The sequence below is a fragment of the Panthera leo genome, chromosome C2, assembly GCF_018350215.1.
Source record: "Panthera leo isolate Ple1 chromosome C2, P.leo_Ple1_pat1.1, whole genome shotgun sequence".
NCBI lineage: Eukaryota > Metazoa > Chordata > Mammalia > Carnivora > Felidae > Panthera > Panthera leo.
In genome coordinates, this window is record NC_056687.1 from 13,728,964 (window position 1) to 13,743,388 (window position 14,425).

The 14,425-nt window shown below is 44.5% G+C and overlaps 1 protein-coding gene across 8 annotated transcripts in view; it reads left to right on the forward strand.

The window, feature by feature from the left end:
- TIAM1 (TIAM Rac1 associated GEF 1) overlaps positions 1-14,425 on the forward strand; it is a 381,899-nt gene that overhangs the window by 328,151 nt on the left and 39,323 nt on the right. For all 8 annotated transcript variants that reach the window (XM_042955204.1, XM_042955210.1, XM_042955205.1 and 5 more), the window contains one exon: positions 12,232-12,335. In XM_042955204.1, coding sequence (XP_042811138.1) covers positions 12,232-12,335 — 104 coding nt within the window. The remainder of the gene's footprint in view (positions 1-12,231; positions 12,336-14,425) is intronic.

Here is a 14,425-nt window from a genome sequence, read left to right on the forward strand (position 1 = left end):
TTGGCTTGATGAGAATAGATCCCCAGGAGAGCCCTTGGGAGAGCACATTCTTTTGTTCAGTGGCTGTTGCAGGAATTTGACAAGTTGAGGCTTCAGAAAATTGATCACACTTACTGCTGTTGACTTCCTTGACTCATTATGTCATTGCAGTACCCACACCCCAATCAAATTTTTAGAAAATGTTTCCAGGGAGCTGTGTACCCCTATGGGGAATGGAGACCACGAAGGCTATTCTTTTGTGTGACCACAAGATGGCAGGATTGATCCCGTAAAACTCAGTTCACAGAGACTGATGTTTCTATCTGTAATATGACTCTGAATGAGGCTTGTTGTGTTAGGTTAGGTTGGGTTATTTAAAGGATTTTTATAAGATCTGGATGTACGTACTATGTACATACAGTGTATTTCAACTTTCTTTGAATTTTTTTTTTTCTGTCTGAGCCCTTCCTGTGGGCTATGGATATAAAGCAGGGGTTGGCAAACTACAACCCACAAGCCAAATGCAACCCATGGCCTGTTTTTACAAGTAAAGTTTTTTTGGAACTGTTTAAACAAACTGTTTAAATAAAGGTTGATTGTCCCTATTTTGGGGTGTTTCTTCTTTAAAAAATTGTGTGTGTGTGTGTGTATGTGTGTGTACGTTTTGCAAATTTTTATTAAAATTGTTTTAATTAAAATGTATTTGCATGCATGTATTTATTTTAGAAATATTGAGTATATTCTGTATATATAGTAGCTGTCCCATCTTTTATATGATGGAGTTTTAAACCTACCTGACCTCTACATAGTACATGTTACCTCCTTCAGGCCAGTCACCTTTGAAGGCTGAGTGCTTACTCCACCAAATCTACCGGTGTTTAAAACACATTAAAATTTCCATTTTGGAATCATTCTTAGAAGATGTATCCATTCCTTTGCTTCTTTTCCAGTTAAACGATACTATTTTGCGATGATCAAAATCCTTCAGAACACAGTCCCCTGGGTCAAATTCAGGTCATTAAAACTGGTTCAAGCATAAAGCAAAAAGGTAGTCATCGTGTTAGTTTTCTTCAGCATTAACACGTTCCAGAAGAATTCTCAAATGCCCTGGGCAGTGGCGGTCCAATTGGAGCAGCTGAAGCCTCTTTGCCTTCTTTCTGGTCGCTAGCAGCTCCTAGTCCCCATTTCACCATGAAAAATACAAGAGGCAAGGAAACAGGATAAAATAATCTGAAAGACCGCTCCGTAATGAGGCAGAGATAAAGCAGTATCCACTGACAGCTGCAGTTAAAATAGTAAAGAAAACAACTAGAAAATTTGTACAATGGGGAGGCTGGACTATCGCCTTAGTCTAAATTTAGAAGGAGCTAAAAATAAGAAGCATCCTGAGTGCAGGTTTGAGGTCTGATGCAAGGGACCGTCTTAACGGTGGTCACAGTGAATGTTTGGCCACGTTGACGGAGGGCCAGGCAGTGTCTCAGGGACCCTGGGGTCCACGTGAGCCCTGGCCGGTGCCCAAGTAGGCAGGCGTGGCCCAATCTTGCCCTCAGAACCCTGAACTGAAACATGGGACTAACTTTCAGCACTGGATTATTTCTGAACCCCTTTGTTGCATAAGTTTGTTTCCTCTCTGAAAGCCCCACACCCTAGTGAGATAGAGTGGGCTCTGGGACCATGTTTCTTGGGACTAAGTCCTGGTTCTGTGTTTATTAGCTTTCTGTCTTTGAACAGGTTATGCTTAATCTCTCTGTGCCTCAGTGTCCTTGTGCATAAAATGGGGATGATACCACAGTACTGCCTCACTAAGTTGTTGTGAGGGTTAATTGAGTTATAAAAGTGAAGTGTTTTGGGGGTGCTTGGGTGGCTCAGTTGGTTAAGCATCCAGCTTCGGCTCGGGTCATGATCTCGTGGTTCATGAGTTCAAGCTCCCCATCGGGCTCTGTGCTGACAGCTCAGAGCCTAAAGCCTGCTTCGGATTCGGATTCTGTCTCTGTCTCTGTCTCTGTCTCTGTCTCTCTCTCTCTCTGCCCCTCCCCCTCTCATGCTCTTTCTCTGTCTCTCAAAAATGAATAAATGCGAAAAAAAATTAATAAAAATAAAAGTGAAGTGTTTAGGTCTTAGTGCTCGATAAATGTTACGTGTTCAAAGCACAGTCTCTTATGGAGACATGAAGATTTGTGGCTTGTAACCGGAAGCTGCTCATTTTTGATCTCTCTGGTCTCTACTCCATCCACCTCAACCTGCAACAGGTGAATTGTCTGAGAACTAAGTTTATGAATACCTTACTTAAGTATTTCCCTTTCCCAGGCAGAAAGAAATGAATTCTGCTGACTAGGTGCTGAGACACCTGGGCCCCTTTTCAGAGATGGTGATTCCCATGATCTGGGGTGGGGCCTGGTCATGTCCCATGTCCCATGTCCCATGATCTGGGGCATTTGTACTTGTGGTTACTTAAAACTCAGGGGATTCTAACGTGCAGCTGGGATTGGGATCCACTACCTTTGCTCTCCAACGGTCTTTGTTTGTTGATCCTCTTTTGATTGTCTTGTGAGAATGACAAGGTGATTGGAAAGTTATGGTCATACGCAGACCATCTGTGGTGGCATTTGTTGACATCATATTGTGGCCTGAGATTTTTGTAATGGAAATCCGTTAGGGGATGTGGAGTGTGTCCCCGCCCTTGTGTCCCTTGAGAAGGAAGCATGGCAGATGGGTTGCTGTGTTGGCATAGAAAATAAGAGACCTCATCCTCTGTGTTCTCCCTGAGACTCAGCTTCCCATTCTCAGTCATTGACCACCTGGGGTCCTTGTCAAAATCTTTCTTGGGGCGCCTGGGTGGCTCAGTCGGTTAAGCGTCCGACTTCGGCTCAGGTCACGATCTCGCGGTCCGCGAGTTCGAGCCCTGCGTCGGGCTCTGGGCTGATGGCTCAGAGCCTGGAGCCTGCTTCCGATGATTCTGTGTTTCCCTCTCTCTCTGCCCCTCCCCCGTTCATGCTGTGTCTCTCTCTGTCTCAAAAATAAATAAACGTTAAAAAAAAATTAAAAAAAAAAATCTTTCTTGAGCTACTTTCATCCCCCTCCCCCCACCTTTTTTTTTTTTTTAATGTTTGTTTACTGATGTACTGGTAAGAAAATGGAGGAAGGATGTCTAGACAAAACGACAGTCCCTTGAGTGGCTGTTGTTATAGAGAGAACCTTGGAGTGAAGAGGAAGCTGAGGTAGGAAGTTGCAACACTGTTTGTGTGAGGTTTCCAGAAAGCCTCTCGAATGCTCCTGTGTGATTTATTTTGAATACTGGTCTCCTCTGGAGCTACTCACATTTGGGGCCAGGTTATTCTTTGTGGTGGGGGGGGCTGTCCTGTGCATTAATGTAACCACTGTAAGTTAACGGTAGCCCCTTCCCCGAGTTGTGCCAACCAAAATCTCTTCACGTATTGTCAGCTGTCCCCTGAGCAACAAAATCTCCTCCCTTGGAGAGCCACTGGCCGCTTTACTAGAAGGAAAACCCACATTACCCAGTTAGGGAAATATTCACAGTGAGCATCAATATAGAAAAGCAAATCTCGGTGTACAATAATTTTTAAAGGTTTTATTAAACACTTATTGAGGGAATTCTAACACAAATACCCTTCTCTGGCATCTCCCCCTGGGCCTCCCCCACCCACTGCCTTTTGGGTCAAGGGAAGAGCAAAGAACAAATAAATGCTTATTCTGAGGCCTTTCTCCCAAGTGTGAGTAGGATTGTTCTGGCATAAGATATTTATCATTGAAATTAATTCTTGGCACAAAGGTATTTCTTTCAGTAATTCTGCAATCCCCACATTTTACGTAAGTCGAAAGAATCACTACAGGAGCATCAGTGGTGTCTTTCCAAGGCTTCAAAACATCTGTTTGCGTCTTTCATTTTAAATCCCGCCATCAAGGCTCGAATCCATTTAATTGTTATGGTGAATGCAGCTCTGCTTTATCTTCTCTAAAATTCCTCTCGAAGGGTTGGGGCAAAGCCGATGCCCTCATTTAGCTCAGTGTTACAATAAAAGTGCCAGAGTTCAGCAAACTGAAGTTGGCTCTTGTTTGAAAAGTGGTCATTATGGAAGCCGAGCTGGGCGTCTGCAGCTCACTCCGGCCTATGCGCGTCAAGGACAGTTGGGGCCATCGTTGTTTGGAGAGTCAAGCGCCTCCCTCCCCCCTTGATATACCTCAGGCACATCTGTCTGATGCTAAGTGGAGGATTAGAGTCTGTCCGAGTACACATACCCCTCCTGGAGGAAGTAGATTAAGCAGAGTTTGTTGTAACAGGAAAGGCTTCTGTGACAGTTGGGAGAGCCCAAGGCACCTTGGTCAGAGGACTGGTTGAGCACCCACCACGGACAGTTGTTTGATTTGCGGGCAGAGCCTGCTTCCCTCAGTGCCTGTGGAACGTACAAGTCTATTTCGGACCGTTGTTCCGTGCAGATTGTCTGGAGCTTGATTCTGAAAACACAAGACAATCAGGCAGCAGGGAGACACAACAGAGAAATAGGCACCGCACAGATTTTTTTCCTGCAAACAAATATGGCCCCATCCTTCGGAGGCTCTGAAGTCTCCCAGATACCAGTAGCACACGGTCTTCTGTTTGTTTGTTGATAAAATTTGGAGCCATGTGCGTTTTGTAAACTGTCTGGGCCCCATGGTTTTGTCACACAGCACCTGGCTTGCTTCCTGAGGCCCTGCTGGCGAGAGCCAAACATCTAGTCTTGATTTCCGGCTGGATTGGGTTGACGACACCCTCGAAATCCTGTGTGTAGGGAAAAATGGTTCAGAATTTCAGAGCCTCCGTGTGTGTATTTTAAAAGAACAGTAATGAACCTTGTATTATTTGGCTTTTACAACAGATTAACAGAGTCGGTAACGCTTAGATCTACGGTTTTGGGGGATGTAAAAATTTCTCTCCGTAGAGAAACGGACACTGAGATTTTGTGAAATTTGGCTGGGAACAAGTTATTTGTCAATGAAGTCAAAGTTGGAGAACTTTAACCTATTATTATTTTTTTTTTTCCTCTGTAATTACTTTTGCTTTTTAGCTTTGTTGTGGAAAGAGTGTTTATGCTGATCATATACATATATTATGAGTGTTTCTATGGAATTCTTATATGACAGTAAAGTGACTAAAAAGCAAAATAAAATCCTGGCCTAGTGGTTAAATTTCAGCTAAATGTTTTTACTGACAGTGTCTAAACTTTTCTTGCCCCCTTGTCCTCCAATCATTTTTTTTTTTTTTTCCTCACAGAGCTTTAAACTCAGGCATTAATCAAGGCATTATGAAAATCACTGTTATAATTGGTCCCTCTTTGGAAATGTTTGATTTGGAGAATCTGCTTATGTAGTACACATTGTTAGTACATCTCATAAGCGAAAGATTTTTATCTTCTTTCTTTAAGTCCCAAAGGGACTTAAATGGAGCCAGAGTGAATGTGTCTCAACCAAGTAAATTAAAGATAAATCTAAACGCAGGCTTACGTTGATGTGTGCATCCTGCTAGTTGTGAGTGGGCTATGCTCGTCACAAAGGTTTTCTTGGTCACCAGAGCATTGTTATGATGTGAAAATCATTGTAAGGATTTTCTTTTGGAGGGGGAAGGGGCAGAGGGAGAGGAAGAGAGAATCCAAAGCAGATTCCATGCTTAGAGCGGATCCCAACGCAGGGCTCGAACTCCCGAACTGTGAGATCATGACCTGAGCCGAAACCAAGAGTCCGATGCTTAACCGACTGAGCCGCCCAGGTGCCCCAATATGAAAATCATTTTAAAAAGTGAAGAAATGACCGCACCTATTTGCAACAATGAGTGTTATTTATGGTGCTTCTAGGTCCCGTCCCCCCCAGCCTCAGCCCTACTCTGTGCTTCCTCATTCTCTGGGGCTGCCTAGCCCCCTGTCAACCCACTGTCTCTTCAGATTTGGCCCCGCTTCTTCTCTGTGTTGCCACATGGCTACTGGGCACCTCCTCTGTGCCAGACGTTGTGCTAAACGTGGGGATGGAATGGAGGTGAGGTGGCGGCTCCCTTGCTGTGACCACTTCTTCAGCCACCTCTCAGCCTTATCTTCGGCTCTCCCATCTCTCTGATGGTCAGCAGAGCCAGTGTGTGGGGGGGTGCACTAGGAAGTAAATGGGGGCGGCTCCCTCCGGGACAAAGAAGAAAATTCCTTCGGTGTCTGTTGTTGGAGGAAAGTCTCTTGTAGTGAAGGCGGTGGAGACCTGAGATAGGATGTTGCAAAACTACTGAGGCTGCCAAAAAACCCCAGCGGTGTTTTTGCATAAGCCTTTTAAGCTGGGGGATGTTCAGAGAAGGCCTTGAAGCATAGGAGCCAGAACATGACCTCATCTCTTTGAAGTCCCTGTTCCTGCCTCTCTGGCTTTCTTTGATTACTAAATCCCCCTGACCCATTTCCTGGTTATCTTCTGCTGGGTACCAAACCATCCCAGGACAGTCATTTTCCTTGCTCGTTCTTCTGTGTTTGGCAGTTTCGGGCGGGGCTCAGCTGGGTCCTTGCTGCCCTTGCCCGGAGTGGCACATTTGGCTGTGTCGTCTGGTGGCTTGACTGGGGCTGGCTTACAAGATGGCCTCACTTGTACGTTTGGTGCTTGGTTGGCTGGACCTCAGGAGGCTAGCCGGTGGTTTGTCTGGTGAGCTCAGAGATCCTGGGGGCAAACCAGAATCTGTGAGAACTCGTGAGGCCCTGGCTTGGAATTTTTATCTCACCATCTATGTCACGTTCTGTCGATTGAAGCAGCTCACAAGGCCAGTCCCAGTTCATGGGGTGGAGAAAAAGTGACACAGAAGTCTGTGCTCAAAGGGATGGACAGAATCATCAGTTTGCAAACAGCTCTACCAGCTGCATTGCTCTTTCTCTCTTACTAATTTTTGTCTTCAGCTAAGGGCAGAAGCATCGCATAGTGAAGTGGGAAAGAACACTTGCTTTAGAATCGGATACACCTATAGATACTGATTCATAGGAGTCCCTTTATTAGATATTAATGTTTTTGCCAGTTATATGTTGAAAATAACTTTTCTCAGTTTATACTGTGTCTTGTTGCATTTTGACGAAGGGTTTTAATTTAATTCGATTTATTTATTTTTTAAAGTTTATTTATTTATTTTGGGTGAGAGACAGAGGGGCAGAGAGAGAGAGGGAGAGAGAGAGAATCCCCAGCAGGCTCCGCACTGTCAGCACAGAGCCCGATGGGGGACTCAAACTCACAAACCGTGAAATCGTGTCCTAAACCGAAATCAAGAGTTGGATGCTTAACTGACTGAGCCACCCACGTGCCCCAGAAGGGTTTTTAATTTTAATAAAATCCGATGTTTCTGTCTCCTATGATTTGTGCTTTTTATATCTTAAGAAGCCCTTCTCTTTCCTAAGGTAACCAACCTTGTCTTCTGTATTTTCTTATAAAAGATTTCATACTTGGGGCTACTGACATTCTTCTGGTGTATGCCCCCCTGGTATTGATTTTTGTGAATGGTGTGTGTTAGGGTACAACTTTCTATTTCTCCATGTGAGTAGTCTTCTGTCATAACGTTTAGCAGATGTACCATTCTGTTCCCTGGGGTCTGAAGCGGCACATGTACTGTGCATATCACGCCCCCCTATGCGGAAGGGCTGTTTCTGGGCTCTATGCTCTGTTAGCCTGTGCTTTATAATACATTTTGGGATCTGGTAGGGAAACTACTGTAACCTTGTGTAATCTTGTTCTTTTTCTCTAAAACTGTCTCTGGTGTTACTGGCTTTTTGCTCTTTTGTCACCAATTCAGTTCCCCCAAAATGCTGCTAAGTGTAGTCTGAGGCTGAATACAGACTCTTCGGACTTTGTTGAGGTTTATGTTGTGGTCTGATGTGTGGCCTGCTTGTATAAATTGCTGATCCTTGGGGAAGATGCATACTCACAAATTCTTAGAAAAAGGGTTTGAAATCTATTCATGGATCAAGCTTAATGACGATTGATACATCTTCACGTGGTGGCTAAATCTGTTTTGTCTGACATTTGTTGCGCTTTCTTTACATTGGCCAACTATATCTTCCCGTCCCTTTAGTTTTATTTTTTTTTTAACGTTTATTTATTTTTGAGAGAGAGAGAGACCGAGCGTGAGTGAGTGGGGGAGGGGCAGAGCGAGAGAGGGAGACACAGAATCCAAAGCAGGCTCCAGGCTCTGAGCCTACCATGGGGCTGGAGCTCATGAACTGCCAGATCATGACCTGAGCCGAAGTCGGATGCTTAACAGACTGAGCAACCCAGGTGCCCCTAAAAATAAAATCGTCAGAGGGTGCCTGGGTAGCTCTGTCCATTAAGCGTCCAACTGTATTTTGGCTCAGGTCATGATCTCACGGGTTGTGAGTTCCAGCTCTGCGCTGACGGTGCAGAACCTGCTTGGGATTCTCTCTCCCTCTCTCCCTGTCAATCCCCCGCTCACTCTCTCACTCAAAATAAATAAGTAAACATTAGAAAATCAAACTTTTTAAAGACATAATGCTATTGCACACTTAATAGACTACAATGTAGTGTAAATATAACTTTTATATGCACTGGGAAACCAAAAAATTCATCTGACTTGCTTTATTGTGATATCCACTGCATTGCAGTGGTCTAGACCCAAACTCACAATATTTCCAAGGTATAGCTGTATATCCCTTAGAGAGGTGGGGTTCGTTTGTTTGCTTGTTTGTTTGTTTTGTTTGTTTTGTTTGTTTTAGTGAGGTTCTGTTTGTAGCAAACTTTCTCACTCTTTGTTTCTCAGAGAACATTATATTCTCCTTATTGAATAATATTTTAGCTGGAAATACAATTCTATATTGGTCGTGTTAGCATTTGAAGATTTTTGTGCTTTCTTCAGATAGATCTTTTATTCTTTCTTGAACTTTTATTCTTACCTATTGAGCATTTTATTTCAGTGGTTAGTTCTCATTTTTAAAAACTCTGTGAATTTACCTGGTGTTTTCTGAAGTTACCTCTTGTCCCTTTTAAAAAAATATATTTTTATGCATACTTGCCATTCTGTATCTGATGATTACAGTATCATTCCTTGGGAATCTGCTTCTGTTGTTCATTGTGTCTGCTGCTTCTCACTCATGGGGACCTGGTTCTTCCTGGGTTTTCTAATAATGGACTAGGAGTTTTTATTTGATCAAGCTTTATCTCTGGGCATTATATGATACCGTCTTTAAGAGTGAATTCGTCCAGAGGGATTTTGATTGTGTCTTTGCCAGAGCCCTTGGAATACAAATCTACAATGATTTGAAGGTAGTTTGTTCATCTTAAGTGTCACAGACTGAATGTTTGTGTCCTGCCAAAATCTATACATTGAAGCCGTGAGCCCCGTGTGATTGTTCTTTGGAGTTGGGGCCTTTAGGAGGTAATCAGGCTTAGCTAAAGTTGTGAAAGTAGGACCCCATGATGGGGTCCCCCCCATATGGGGTTAGTGTCCTCGTAAGGAGAGCAAGCGAGCAGAGCTCAGTCTTCCCTTACGTGCACGAGGAAAAGGTCATGTGAGCACATCGGGAGATGGTAGCCTTCCACAAGCCGGGGGAAGGGTCTCCACCAAGAACTGAATCTGTGAGCCCCTTGACATTGGACTTCCATCCTTCAGAACTGAGAGAAATAAATGTCTGTTATTTAAGCCACCACCTCTGTGGTCTTTTGTTACAGAAGCCCAAGCTGACTAAGACATAGAGTCTTCTGGAGGCAGTACATGGTGTAAATTTGAATCTCAAACACCCGTGGGGGTCAGCCTGTGGTTATCCTCTTTGGAGAACCCCCCCCCCCCCCCCGCTCCCTCCCTGGTCTTCTGTCCCAGAGTGTAGGCAGAATCAGACAAGCTTCCTTTCCCCTCCCCCCCCTTCCCCTCCCCTTCCCTCCCTTCCCCTTCTCTCTCCTCCCCTTCCCTTCCCTTTTGCCAATGAATACCTGTTTCTTTTATCTTTTTACATCTTTTTAGACCAAGGGTGTAGCCCTTCAAAGGAACCGTGTGAATGAATGCGGGAGAGTCAGTTCCAGGTCTCCAACTTGTGCCGATCTGACACCTGTTTTCTGTCTCTGGTCTTTACAGTTGAAACCAGAGTCTCCAGGACATTGGCTCCCAAGCTGTGATGGTACCGCTGTTGGGAAATGTGTGGGTGCGTTTTTATTGGCACAGAGATTGGGGAGTGCTAATTGTATTTAGTGCCCAGGAGCGAGGGAGACTAAGTGTCTCTGCCAAATGTGCCATTTTGTACCCCGCCCCCCAGAATTGTTCCTCTCCTAACACCCGTAGGTCTCTTTCTTTGGGAAACACTGCTCTAGGGTTTGGGGACTGATGGATTTACTCAATATCGCCGCAGCTTTTAGACTGGCCCCACCACACCAGCTTCTTTTATTGTCTTCATTTTGGGCCCTGGGACTCGTTGGAGCTCAGCTCTATGTTTAAAAGGATTTTGTTATGTTTTATTTATCATTCTTAAGTGTTGTGTAGAGGTGAAGTTCCCTCCTTTCTTTCCTTTCCCTTCCTCCTTCCCTCCTTCCTTCCTTTCTTTTCTTTTCTTTTCTTTTCTCTTTTCTTTCCTTTCCTTTCTCTCTGATTTTTCCTTCCTTCCTTCCTTCCTCTTTCTTTCTTTCTTTCTTTCTTTCTTTCTTTCTTTCTTTCTTTCTTTCTTTCTTTCTTTCTTTCTTTCTCTCTCCCTTCCCCTGTCTCCTTCCTTCCTGCCTTCCTGCCTTCCTGCCTTCCTTCCTGCCTTCCCAGGATACCTAGCGCCACTGTATCATTAACAATGAAATCCTTTCATCTGTTTTCTCACTACCTTGTGAGCATCAGCTGTCCCCCAGGCATTGCATTACACAGTGGGGTCTGTAGGGTCACAGCAGTTGGCTGTACAGGCAGGGGGGTTGCCATTCTGCAGACTGCAGTGTGAATGGTGCCCTGTGGGCTGTGCAGCCTGGCTGTTTAGGACAGTGCTGAGTGAGCCGTGGTTTCTGTGATCCAAGAGCTCAGTGCTTAGCAAAGTGTCCCTAAATGAGCTCATCTGCTCCTCTGCATTGGAGATCAACTCTTGCCCTTTTCCTGGCCCCAGCCTCTAGGCCACTGCCCCCGGACAGAGGGTTCAATCACTTTTTCCCCACGGAGGTGACAACATGATATAGTCGATAGCCATCAAGTTGACTGAGCTGCTTTCTTTGACTGCTACTGCCATATGGTAGAGTGAGCCAGTAATTAGAAAATCCTAGAGCCAGAGCAAAAGGGAGGACACAGACAGAAACTTTCATTCAGAGTGTATTCACTTTGTTGGTGCTTCATTCCAGAGGAGGAGGGGAGACCGCAGGATACCATCTTGGAGCAGTGCTCGCTGGGAGGTGGGCTTCCTCCCTGTTTCCCAGCTGACTTCGAGTCCAAACAAAGTGATGCCAGGCAGGTTCTGACTGTACTGGTGTCACTGGATAAGGCAACCTCTTTGCAAACCCAGGCTTTCTCATCCGAAGAGTCAGAAAGTGGTTCCCTTAACTCTCTTATCTTCTATCCTGTCCATTTATAGTGATGGTGCTGTCGTCCCGGATCCAGTGCCAGACTGGTTTGATTATACCACTGTCTCATCAGATTAGCTAGAGGTTTTTAAATGTCTTAGAGCCTTGGAACTCCAGGTGTGGTCCGTGGACCTACAGTACCGATTGGTGTCATCGTGGGGCTTGTGAGAAATGCAGAATTTTCGGTTCGACCCCAGATCTTTTGAATCTGAATGTGCAGAGTGTGATCCCCTGTGGGTTCAGATGCTCTTTAAATTTGAGAAGCGCCCCCCAGAGGCCTGTGATTGCAGTGTTCTCTTCCTTCTCTTTTACATAGAGTATGCCGGGAAGTATGGAAGTTTGGTGTTCTGTTTATAGCTTGCCAGACTTCGCAAAAACAGGTATCATACGTATTGTGGACCGAATGTTTACGTCCCTGGGTCCACCTCCAAATACCATGGCGTGGGAGGTTAGGGCTTCAACTTGAGATTGTTGTGGGGGGGCGGGGCGCATCATAACAATTAGGTATTGGAAAAAAAAAATATATATATATGCTATAATATAAAAATAATACTAGTAACAATAAAAACACACTTCCTGAGCCAAGATCGTGGAGCTCGTATTTGGAGAGTCTCACAATGTATGTACCTGTTGTGAGCCTGACCCCGTGCCCCGCTTTGCACAGGCATGGCTTTTAGCAGTTGGTGCACATGCCGACCCTCATTTTCCTCTGATGTCGTCTTGCAGGGCACGGCCTGTGCGGCGAGCAGGGCAGTGGTGCTGAGACCGCTCTGGAGGAGACCGAAGGGCCGGACCTGGAATCCTCAGATGAAACTGATCACAGCAGCAAGGTGAGAGATTTTCATTTTCACGTCCCACGTGTCAAACCACCGAAGAATCACAACCGACACGTCACCTTTGCAGCCGTATGCGGTCAGGAGGCCTCTCCCCGGGACCAAGTGCTTTTACTCTGAGAGGTCACTAAATAAGACACAAAAGCCAAATTACCACCTGGGTAACAAACCTGTGCGTGAGCTTACAGGGCAGAAGTCCCTTTGCATGGGTTCAAGTCTCATTTCATCCGATTTCCTTCTTACGTCTCCGTCTGTGCTTGAAAAGGCAGCATCCAGTTTGTGTGCCGCTGGGTCAGTTACACCTTCTTGCTCTTCTGGTTGGATTGTCTGTGTGTGGCTCCTGTTAAAGGGAAAGAAACCATCTTTTAATTTATTCGAATAGCATGTTCCTTGGTTGGCTGAGGCCTTATTCTGCCTCTCTTTGGTGGAAGGCCGTGTATTTGTTTCCCATAATTCATCATGCTTCCACCCTTCCACCGTCACTTCCCAGAGGCTTCTGTGGATCAGTAAGTAACGTCTTCTTAGCACAGTCTCCAGAGTACGACAGTTTGAAAACCTGGTGTTACCTCTGTCCAAAGGCCCTTCCGCAGCAAAAGTCATTGTATGTGATTCTGTTTCTGTATTTATTCACCTTAAAAAAAAAAAAAAACAAATAATACGCACGTGTTTATTTTGATCCCTCCACCTAGCTTTTGTTCTTCTGTTTGATATTTACCACTTGCCCTGATCAAATCCTGTAACAGGGTGATTCTTGCCTTCGCCCAGTGATTGGATGACTGCGGAAGTCAAATAATATAAAACAGTAGGAGAGCACGTTGGCCAGGGAAATATATGATTCAAATATGAACACTTATTTTAAAAAATCTGCATTTCTCTATGTGTCCTTTTTTTTTTTGTCTCTCTTGGTGTTTCTGTCTCTGTAAGACTCTCTTGAGTGCCTGTGTCACTTTTACCCATGTGTGTGTCTTTGGTCCTCATGGGATTACCTTCCTTGGTGTCCTTTCTAAGTTGGGCGCAATATAAAATTTAATATTTGAATATAAAATTTAATATTTAATATGGAAATTTAATATTTGGAAATTTAATATTTGAACTTTCAAATTTAATATTTGAAACTAACTTTAATATTTGTAAAGGGCTTTATGTTGGTTATTAATTAAAACGCAGATGAATGGTAGGGCACCTGGGTGGCTTCGTTGGTTGAGTGTCCCACTTCGGCTCAGGTCAAGATCTCATGGTTCGTGAGTTCGAGCCCCACATCGGGCTCTCTGCCATCAGCACGGAGCCCGCTTCGGATCCTCTGTCCCCCTCTCTCTGCCCCTCCCCATCTTGCATTCTCTCTCTCTGTCTCAAAAATAAGCATTAAAAAAAAACCCCACAGATGAATGGAAATACACACATTTCATTTAAAGCCAAAAAAACCCAAACAAACAAAAACTTGCTTAAACTTACCTTTTTTATGTTTGTGGCCCTTACTTTTACATACTTGGGGGAGGAGACAGGGACAGCCCCCCTCAGGGAGAAATGGATATTTCCAAACTGGGGTCAGATATTTCGAAAGGTATTTATTAAGTTATTTTGTTATTGAATGTTAATTCTCAGTTTCTAATTTGATTTAGGAATACGGCTATTTTTCCTATATCTAAAACATTAATCTCTGAATACTTTTGAACTTGGATCATTTTTACCTCACTGTAATAGCCCCGTGTTCTCATTCCTTGTGGATTTTGAGATTGTTTTCATTTAAAATTTTGTGAGTCATGAGGTCCTAAACAGGGTCCTCTATAATATTAGGTCTGGCAGTGGAGAGGAAGGAAGGGGCCCTGGGGTTTTGTTGACTGCCTGTGGATGCCTGTCTGACTTCATGGTTCTTTCTCCAGAGAACAGGCCCTACAGCTCGCCTGGAACAGACAGGGTCAGGTGCAGGAACAGGCCAGCTCGTCCCTGGATTTCACTGTAGCGATGCTCAGTGTGCTTTCCTGAGAGAACAGCTTCAGAATTATTGATGACAAGTTTGGGTGATGATCAGTATTTTTGAAGCTAGTGCAGTGACCCGTGCTAAATCCATAGGTTCATCTTTTCTTTTC